This window comes from Megalops cyprinoides, chromosome 9 (genome assembly GCF_013368585.1).
Source record: "Megalops cyprinoides isolate fMegCyp1 chromosome 9, fMegCyp1.pri, whole genome shotgun sequence".
Taxonomy (NCBI): domain Eukaryota; kingdom Metazoa; phylum Chordata; class Actinopteri; order Elopiformes; family Megalopidae; genus Megalops; species Megalops cyprinoides.
Genome location: NC_050591.1, coordinates 13,037,818 through 13,048,189, shown reverse-complemented (window position 1 = coordinate 13,048,189; position 10,372 = coordinate 13,037,818). Strand labels below are relative to the sequence as shown.

The 10,372-nt window shown below is 42.6% G+C and overlaps 1 protein-coding gene across 1 annotated transcript; it reads left to right on the top strand.

Moving 5' to 3' along the window:
• Positions 1 to 6,059: 6,059 nt before the first annotated feature.
• Positions 6,060 to 9,827, top strand: polr1g (RNA polymerase I subunit G). The gene is made up of 3 exons (XM_036537329.1): positions 6,060 to 6,278; positions 6,877 to 7,012; positions 8,453 to 9,827. Exons 1-3 carry the CDS (start codon positions 6,161 to 6,163, stop codon positions 9,228 to 9,230), a joined length of 1,032 nt encoding a protein of 343 aa, XP_036393222.1. The 5' UTR covers positions 6,060 to 6,160; the 3' UTR covers positions 9,231 to 9,827.
• The last annotated feature ends 545 nt before the right edge of the window (positions 9,828 to 10,372 follow it).

Here is a 10,372-nt window from a genome sequence, read left to right as displayed (position 1 = left end):
CAATTTTTAGTTTGCTGATTAAAGAGCGTTGTGTTATAGTACAGGATTTCTGCATTTCTAGTTTCATGTTCTGAGGGGTGTCCTCAGAATTTTTCCCCTTGCGCTCATAAAGACGAGAGGGGTTGTTTGCTAGACAGGCAGCACGTGCTGTGAAATCAACCAGAAAAAGATAACAATACCATATTTGCGGGAACTGCGCGTCCGTGACCCATTTAATGCTTTTGTTTTCGTTTCTCCACTCCAAGATCTGGCATGGTTGGCCACACACAGCGCCTGAGCGAACAAACTATACCCCTTTATCGCATTTTTTTGGAACATCTACAATAGATATCCTCCTCTTTCATTCACACCTGCTTGCCAAATTATAATTCCGATGTTATCAGTAATGTGAACTGTTCTCATGAGCAGTTGCGAGATATTGTTACAGTATTGAAATGCCGACTGTATTTCCAGGGTACATTTCTGAGCTGTAAATGGGATTTTTACTGTTTGTGTACAACAGCATAAGCAGTGCTTCAGTTAACAGTACACAGTCCATAGGGATGTTTTCATTTATGTCACAGGCTTTTATAACTGCGGACATGCACTTAAGGTCTCGTGTGCTTAAGCCTTTGAACTCGGAAGTACCTCCAATTTGTGTTATACTGCATAATGAAAGCATAGACTAACTTTAATCATGCTAGAGTCAAGTGCCTCGGTGAAATAAATTATTTTTTTCTGAATCCTGTGTGGAAATAATAGCGTTTAATGTGTGAGAAAATGTTTTCTTTAATGGCCTTGGAAAGTGGCCTGTGAAGTAGACTAAAACCAATGTTAAAAAAAAGAAAACCCATTCTATTTCGGATTTATCTGAGTGCCTGGGGCCAGCATAAATGAAAAAAGATTAAGTCTACAGTTGAATGCAAGCAACTCAGCCTGGTTTACATGGGGGTGGGGGGTGGGGGACGTCACCGCCAGTCATCATATAAGAGACCACTGACTTACCCATCCTCATCCAGAGTGTATAACGTCTACAGTGATTATAGGACAACTAGCTACAGCTACAAACATTGTTTTTGCTTCCTCTTGTGGATTAGACTTGGATGTCATTTACTGTGTTATGTCATAAAATATTGACTGAATGTTGATGGCTGTGATTAATTTAGCCAAAATATGTTCAGGATTAATGATCAAGACAGAAAAGGTATATTGATACATAGAACCTAATTACAGTACATCCTAGGTGTAACATTTAAGAAAAGATATTTAAGAGAAAACATTTTCAGAGGATCGTTACCCAAAATAGCCTGAACTGTTCTGTATGAAACAGAACATAATGCTCCCAAAAGGCAATCACAATAGTGCATGCTTTCACTGAGCACACATATTCAGACTGTAGACTCATAACTATAAACACCCAGAACGATGCTCTAACCTTGGCTGGGCAATGTTAACAGCCGGCAACCTTTTTCAGAATTGCTCAATTGCTTCCCCCTTTCCTTTTATGTGGGGAAATATGTGTTCAAGACACCTCATGGAGGTCATCGGAGTCGCAGCAAACTCATCCAAGCGTCACAATGAAGAAGAAGGAGGCGCATCCAAGCTTTCCTCGCCCTCCTACCCACGTCAAGCCGTTTGCTCGAGGCGGTGGGTTCCAGCACAGTGTGACAGCGAGGGTCACAGGGGAACCATGAACTCAGCTGGGGACGTCTATGGGGAGTCGGGAGGAAAGAGGGTTTTATGGTCCGGGGGAACTGGGATGCGGTCACAATTCCTGTTTTCCCATCACTGCTGTAAACAAGCCGTCAAAGAGCGCACGGGCCAGCCCAGCGGGCCAGACGATCAACCGACGGCCACAGCAGAACACGGGGGGGGCGGAGTATGGGTCCTTTTCATGGAATAAAACTTAAAAAAAAAAAACAGCGAAGAAGGACGTGAGCAATCTGAACTTTGTGAACGGGACTCGGGTCTTCTCAGGACCATTAATGTCATACAATGCGAATTACCCTCCATCTTCCTCTCATTACATGCTGGCTTCCCGTATTGCTTCGGTGAACAATACCAGGTTAGATTAGTTAATTTAGGAAAACGGCCAATTGCCGAGAAAGTGATTCACCGTTATGGGAAGCAGTAGGTGCTATAATGGTAATACCATCATTGGACAATGCATGGTTATTTTGAGGAAGAGGACTGGTCATCTCCTGTGCATGTAAAAAAAAGCACATTCCCCTCCACAGGAAATAGTAATGTGATTAACCCTGTGGCTACTTTACAATACTACTGATTTTATTCTCATTACTACGGCTGCATGAAAGTGTCCATTCTCATGGTTCTGTGCCAAAGGTAGTAAAAAAAAAAAGCACTGTACCTGGATCAGTTTCGCACTTTATGGTCACATTCAGGTTTGGGATGGATGTGCTTTGCTCAGATTTTGGGGGCCAGAGGTACCAAAATCAAAGGTGGCCCAGCACGCATGACCACCAGACTGCTACTCAAAGGTGTGACTGTACAACTTACATGTTTCTCTCGCTGGAGTCCCACACACCGGCAACCTCTCCATGTTTCCTGTCCCTTGCCGCAATTTCCCCCTTGGTGCTTGGTGTCTCCGTTACTCTGCGTAACCCCCTCTCAATGCTGCCACTACATTGCAGTGACGTGATAACATTAGTGAAGTGCCACAGAAACATTGTGAGGATATCAGGTGTCAGCTGGCCAGCCTTGAGATTTGAGTGATCCTCTGCAGCAGCATTCTTTGAATTTGTCTTCCTACAGGTCAAAGTCCTTTCAGGTGGAAGAATGAAATGTATGCAGTCACAAGCCAAGCTCTCTGGGCTAGTTCTGTGAGCAAAATAAAACCAAGGGCAAATTTCTGGTGTGATGTACCAAGCATTATGAAACTCGGGGCCATTCAGTTGTGTGCTTTGACTGTCCAACCAAACCCTGCTCAATGACTTTCTGAAAAGGACAAATGAACCTCAAGCTCCAATTAATAGTACGTAAACGACATTCTAATTTAAGAATCTGATCATTGTTTGGAGAGTGGCCCTTGGCGCCCTTAAAGTACTCAGGAAAAATGGAAACTACAACAACATAATTGTCTAATATTGTTAACTCCATACGCTTTTTCACTTGTGTTGTATTATACCTTACTTGTAAGGCGCTTTGGAAAAAAGTGTCTGCCAAATGAATAAATGTAAATGTAAATGTAAATGTAACAAAAGATGCCCTCTGCTCCTTTTGGAAAGTTTGAAAGAACACCCTTATCTCAGTGTCTCAGTACTATACCTCAGCTGTGTGCATTCCACCTGCTGAGTGTTCTCGCCACAATCCAGTCATTTTACAGTTTGTTGCTTATGCAGTCCCTGTTCTTTGCACTGCAACTGACCCCATACAGGACTCATGAAAATGCCAGAATGGTATTTATACAAGTGGTTCTCACAAGCATGGACTTCATTGTCAGGCACAAACCCTATGTTTGATTACATTTTTTTGCATCTCAAGTGTAATAGAATTGGCGGCTTTGATTATGGAATTTATTTAATATACAAAGTGACTGGGCAATAAAATAATGGGACACATGTTCTGCTCACTCGGTCATGAAAAACAAACAACTGAAATAGAATGACTTCAGCATTTCCTGGACCGTGTAACACAAACATGGGGTTGCTCAGCCAACAAAATTATTTATTTGTATGTGAATAGATGAATTTGCATTTGAGTGTGGGCAAAGGAGGACAGAACATAATTTGGACGGATGGTCTGCTTAAATATATGTACAGACTGGTGTACTTTATATTGCTTGATTTGTTTTATTTGTGTTTATTTGTTCTCTGTCTGTCCTTTCTCTTTTTCTCAATCTATTCTTGTGCTCTACCTAGGGTTGACTCCCTGTATTCACAACGTGTTCATCCTGTGGATGCAGTCATACAGTAGATTGAGATATTGGCCGGCGTTTAACACACACACACATACACACACACACACACACACACACACACACACACACACACACACACACACACACACAGACACGCACACATCTTCTATATGGATGACATAATGAATTTACTTTGAATTTTTTTCCACGTTTTCCCACAGAATACCAATAAATATTAGCTCGAAAAAATAAACTGCCCAGGGCATGAAAAAATGCTATCTATGTGATCTAAAGATGGCTTAAATAATAAATTATATATATATAATCGTTTGGAAGTGGTTGGAGTTTTGCATCTGGCTGAGCGCCCAGGAACCATTACCTATTTGACTACAAGGATATCCTGTTTTAATTAAATCATGTGTAACCGGTTAGATGTTTTGGAAGTGAAAAGTGAAAGAGCAGCATACAGTTTGCATTAACAGCATTGCTAATAAGATGACAACAGTTCTGTACTCCCACATGACAGCCAAAGAAAATGTTATGTATTGAGATACATAGATGCATTGCGTTTATTTAGTGTATACCTGTTCCCTTATAAATGGAATATGCGCTCATGGATGCATTGCATTGGCACACATTTTGTTCTTGTTCTTTTGGGTGTCTAATGTATTCAGTTAAATGGGATGAATTATAACATGCCAGTCATTTCTATGAATAATAAATTTTACCTACCTCTAAAAAAGCACTAGAGTCCTGAATATTTTGAACCATTTAAAAAATCTGACACATCATTTATCTGCATGTACATCTGTATTTCTCAGCTTCCACAGTTCATTAAACAGCAAGGGATCATGGGAGAGGATTACTAAAAGGCAATTAATGACACAACCCCTACACAAAATTCGCTTTTGAATAAACTAGCAGTAAGAAGTGAGTTTGAAGAATAACTTGGATTTTACAAACAGGAAACAGTTCAGATTCATAAACTTTGTGGATTATGGGGATCCCATGATGAATATGATTGTAATTAGTTGCATTTTGAGGGACACATGCTCTGATATCTTTGTTTTTAGAACCTGGCCTGGGTCCTGGTGATCTGAATCATTCTACTGCAACAATATTTATGTAAAGATGAAATAATAATTCGTGTCCTGCAACAATAAACCTATCCAAGGGTGCAACAGAAGTGAAGGGTAAAACAAGCATTGAGAAGCACAACTCCTACTTGAGCTAAAATTGAGCATGAGTTAAACCATATCAAATGTCAGATGTTGGGCTGTTTTTGATAACCATTTACTTCAGACTCGGAAATATTTGGATAATTGTTGGATTTTCATGGCATCATCATCCTAGATAAACTAAATAGTCTTTGGGGTGGGTTGACAGAACGTTTGGATACCAGTATTAGAAACTGACAGCACCTAAAAAGAATTACCGTCACCAGCCTTAGAGTGATCAAGGGTTGAGGACTGAGAAAAAATGGTCCAAATTAATTTGAGTTTATCTGAAATATGTACCTATTTGTTCCAATGGTCTAAAAAAAGAATATCCTTGTCTACATGTGTTTTAATTCATTCGTCATAATCTACATTAGACAAAACGATAACTATAAGAAGGAAACGAAATAACAGCACTGAGGTAGAGTGAGGGTGTAAATTTTAGGGTTTGGATTTAGACTACGCTATGAACGTCAACTCTACAGTATACCGTTGAACTCAAGTGTAATCGATGCTTTAAATTGCACAAGCGCGCCCCCAAGTGTACTATTGCATACGGCAGACGAATTCTTGTATCGCAAATGTCGTTAGAATAAATTCAAGATAATGATAACATTATTTTCTATAATTAACGGTCACACAGTTATATTTTTGGTGTAGATCTAAAATTTACATTAAAACGTTTTACATTAAACATTTCTAAATAATCACTTCGCTTAGTTGATATCTATGGTAGAACCTACTGAAGTCATGTATTTCCTGGGCAAAGGTCATTTGTTCTTGGAGGTATTTTTTTGTTTGTAAGACCAAGATATCATACTCTACATAGATAATATTAAACATCCCCGTTGTACTGATAGCCGGATTACAAGAACTCTCTATTTGAGAAAATGCGGTGTAAACCGGAACTTCTTTGGTGAACCAGGAAATGCGTTCACAGTATGTGGTCTCCTAGTGATGAAAAGTATCAAATCACACACGTGTGTTGGAGCTTACGCTGTAACTTACCAGCATGGCCGTGAATCTGCCTTGATGGGAGGTAGAGTTACTTGTAGTAATTAGCTAAGTTTACATATATTTTTAAAATATGTCTTCGAAGCTTAGAGACGTATCTTCGTCTAGCAGTGAGGCAGAATCAGATGCCGAAAGCGAATCTCCGTCAAAATGTCAACCAGTGCAACAAAAACAAAGACGGCAAAGGCAAGGTAAGCGGTTATATCTGTAAGATATTATTAGTAGGTAGCTTAGAGTAAGTGAGTAGTTGTTAAGAGGACTAGATAGGTAGCTGATTATGACATTATGACATCAAAGTAATACCGCCTCGTTGTGGATGGTGATTAGTTACCTAGATCGCTAGCGCGATAGATAACTAGAGCGGGCAAAGTTAGTGAGTGCTTGTAAGGTCTTTGATCACTGGATCCCTTTCTTGTAGCTACTAACCGTGAAGTTATTCTAATTAAACTTGCTGCTTGACGAAAGTGCTTTTTAGCATGATCCATTTCCTGAGTAGCTAGCTAGTTAGCTAACGCTACTGTAACATTCACGTTCACGTCATACATAAACACAATCTGAAGTGTGAATTAAAGTGCCTAACAGTAATAAGAGTACCGAATCCATGCCAGTGGTTTTGTCAATCAACTACCCGGCATGGTCATTTTAGGGCAGTTATCATCAACTAGTTAGAGCAGACACAGAGTGCATGTGGATCGCCAGCGTCTGATTTTGACAGTTTGCTAGCGAGCCACTGGGGATGCCTTGCCGTAGTCAGCTGGTATTCAAACAACACCACCCTCTCTTTCGCAGGTGTGAAGTATCAGTGTCCAGCGGATTTTGTCTACTGCGACTACAGCCCCTGCACGAGCACCCGTCAGAACAATCTCAATGATGGCAACACGGAATTATGGCTGATTAAAGCGCCAGTTAATTTCAATCCAGACAGGTGAGCTGTCGTAATTCAGATAGGAGTTTGACATTCTGACTCCGGGGTGATTTAGACTGGTTTCTACATTATCATTCTGGATAGATGGCTGTCTCTTGGCTTCATGAATACTGTTGCTACAAGAGATTTTTCACATAACCCTGAAATAGCCAGCTACTGTAGCAACTAAGCATAAATGATTACATCCACATTAAGTAGATGGTGATCTTGCAGTATGCTGTAACTTGTTTGAAGTTAGCTAAGCGTCTGAAAGTCTTAAATGTGGGGGAAAAAAGTTTTGAATCTCTCTGTGCAAAGATGTAAAATCGTAATTCAGATTCTTTGCAGTGTGATGCAACAATTGGATAGAGACCTTGAATCTCAGGCATCTGACGTTAGACCGACACCCCTGGATCTTGTCTCCTACTTTTACACTGAGAGCAGACAATCTTGCTGGAATTGCGGGGTTTTTGCCTCATCTGTGATGTGATTTATTCTTCTCTCGGAAATGTTGCTATAATGATGATTGCTGCCAAAGATTCTACTGCTGCCTCAGCTAGCAAGTGTTTCCAACAGAATGCCGAGAGAGTGACAAGGAAATATGAAGTAGGTTTGCAGGTCTTTTAAATTGTGAAGCCATACTGCGTGGCAGATTTATCAAGTGAGACAGCCAGTCTTCTCTTGTATAAGGTTAAAGCATGATATGGGTAGATTGTTGACAGGTGGATGGAGTGTGCGTGTTTTGAAAACTACAGTTTATTTTGCGCACATTGGGAATGTATGTTTATTGATAGTTTCTTGTTGGCATCTTATGGTAGGTGTGTTATGTAAAGTATTAATACATTTCAGCATGCCTGCTCTGCTTGCAATTAGACACTGAGATTGTAACTGCCCTCCTCAAGAACACTTTCTTTGAAATTTGCAAAAACTGATGTCCCTTGTACTGGATGTGCAGAGCTCATTGTGCTTAAATGCACTGTGCTGAGTACATTCATTACTTCCTCTTAATTTAGGTGCTCCAAGAGCCATTTATATGCCACTGCTAATAGCCAGTATCCAGTGTTACTGGCTATTTCATTCCATTCACTCCATTTTGCTGACCATTTCATTCCATTCAATTATTTAGTTTCCCAGCATATACCTGCTTCTGGGGGGGGGGGGGTGCTGTCTTTCCCTACTTTTATTTAACATGCAATACGTACATTTATTCAGCTAGATATTTACTGACACAATTCTCTTATCTTGCTGTCAGTTACAAAATCTATGTCCCATCTGGGTAGCAAGCATAAATCCTTAACCACTAAAAAACCCCCCGGTGGCCCCCCCCCCCCCCCCCCTCTTGAAGTGACAGGAAAATGGATGCCCCAGATGTTATTGTGAGCTGTATAGTAGTGCTGGGGATTGTGTCCTCGAGTCATCCCTGAATGTCATGGAGTGAACTCTGAATCCTCTCTCCCGCAGCTTGTCTGGCTCTAGGGTTCCCCTGATGGGCTTGGAGGCCCTCCAGCCGCGGGCCGGAACCCAGCAGATCTACAGCGTCCTCAGCCGGCCCGCGGCCCCCACCGACCTGCGTCTCCTGACATCGGACGGTGGGTGGCCTGACGATGCCCTCCGCGGCCCCGCCTTCTCCGGCCTCATCAACATATGTGAGAGCTACGGCGACTGCCGCGGCAACCAGGCGCCCGTGGCCATCCCGGCCTGCCCCGCTCCCCGCGTCCCCGAGGGGCTCAGGCAGCGCTTCCAGCCTTTCGGGAGCCGGACGCTGGCCGCCGCGGGCACCAAGAGCGCGCCAGAGGACCCCGCGGGCGCCGGCCCGCCCATGCCTGCCAAGAGGGTGAAGCCAGACCCGGAGGAGGGTGAAGGCGAGGGGGAGCAGAAGAGGAAGAAGAAGAAGAAAAAGAAAGATAAGAGCGTCAAAGAGGAGAGAGAGGAGGAGGAGGTGACCGAGACGGCGATGTCGAGCCAGAGCTTGGCAGAGACACCCCAAGAGTTCACCCCGGAGGGAGGGGAGGCGGAGGAGGAGAAGAAGAAGAAGAAGAAGAAAAAGAAGAGCAAGGATAGGGATGGTGAAGCAGCGGAACAGTGCGACACGGGAGCAGAGACGAGCCTGACTGTGAAAGAGGAAGAGGAGGTGGAGGTGAAGATCGAGCCCGTGGACCCCGCTTATGGAGACGTGGAGGATTCAGGGAAAAAGAAGAAGAAGAAGAAGAAGAGAGAAAAGGTGCCATCGAGTGACTAGCACACTAGTGACTGTCTCACAGTCATCAGGTGAACCGAGACCAAATGCTGGGTTTGGAAGACATGTTATTCATTCTCACTCTTATTCAACGATGATATAACTGTGTTGGCAAATACAGCAAACTGCCTCAAGATTGATGGGTACCATTTGGATTTTCAGTGGTATATACATGGACCTTCACTCACACAGACTTAATGAGTATTCAGAGATTTATCATTGACTGTTCTTGCCATATCAAAACAGTCCTCTTTGATACACTTACTAGATTTTTGGTGTGTTGTTTCAGTTGACTTATTGTTAGATCCATGCAAATAATCCACCTTTATAGGTTGTCTTATTCAGTCAAATGGATATGTGTTGCTCATGTCTCATGGATAAGGTTGGCTGGATATTTTCAACAGTTCAAATGCCGTGATTAAAAAAAAAAAAAAAACACCATGGCTGCCGCAGTTCTGTGGTTCACCGGAGCTGCAGGTAGATGGCGCTGTTGCACTGCACGTTCCCATACAGTCGTTGAGGTGATCGGGCTGATTTTGCCATGCCTCTTGCTCTGCACTGGAGCATGGTCATGTATCCTAATGAGGGTAGACATCTTTAGCGGTGCCAGACTCAAAGGCTATAAATATGTCCCTTGTATACATCACTCAGCGTGAGCCTGTGACTAAATCGTTTTCTTACCATGTGTGTCTGTGTCAACTTCATTTTAGCATTTGTGATGTTTCATATAGCGTTTGCTTTCTCTCTTCAGTTTCAGAGCAAGAGTGAAGCCAAGGCTGGGGTCTTATATTGCGGCAGGTAAAGCTGCAGGAATACTAGCTTGGTGAAAATTCATCTACACCGGTTATGCAGTACTTAGACAGCAACATTAGCGAAGCTGTAGATTCGTACTGTTTGTGCAGTTTTGACCAAATGACAATTAATGATTGACTGAAGTGTCCAATGAACAGCACCTGGGGACTGTGTGCAGTTGTGTTTGACTCCCCCAGCAGATGCTCTGTAACTGCAGTGAATGTGAACAAATTTGACAAGCTTGGCACGTGTGTGGAGATTACCTCTGTTTCCTGTGCATGCGACTGCATGTTAGCCGGCATGCTGTACGCTGGTGCTGGCAGGATACGCAAATCGCCACACCGACTGATGAC

What these genes read in the sequence shown, in the direction of transcription:
- polr1g (XM_036537329.1), top strand. Translation starts at nt 6,161, where the DNA reads ATGTCTTCGAAGCTTAGAGACGTATCTTCGTCTAGCAGTGAGGCAGAA. An exon ending in ACAAAGACGGCAAAGGCAAG is followed by an intron (nt 6,279 to 6,876) that starts GTAAGCGGTTAT and finishes TCTCTTTCGCAG; the next exon opens with GTGTGAAGTATCAGTGTCCA. An exon ending in GTTAATTTCAATCCAGACAG is followed by an intron (nt 7,013 to 8,452) that starts GTGAGCTGTCGT and finishes TCTCTCCCGCAG; the next exon opens with CTTGTCTGGCTCTAGGGTTC.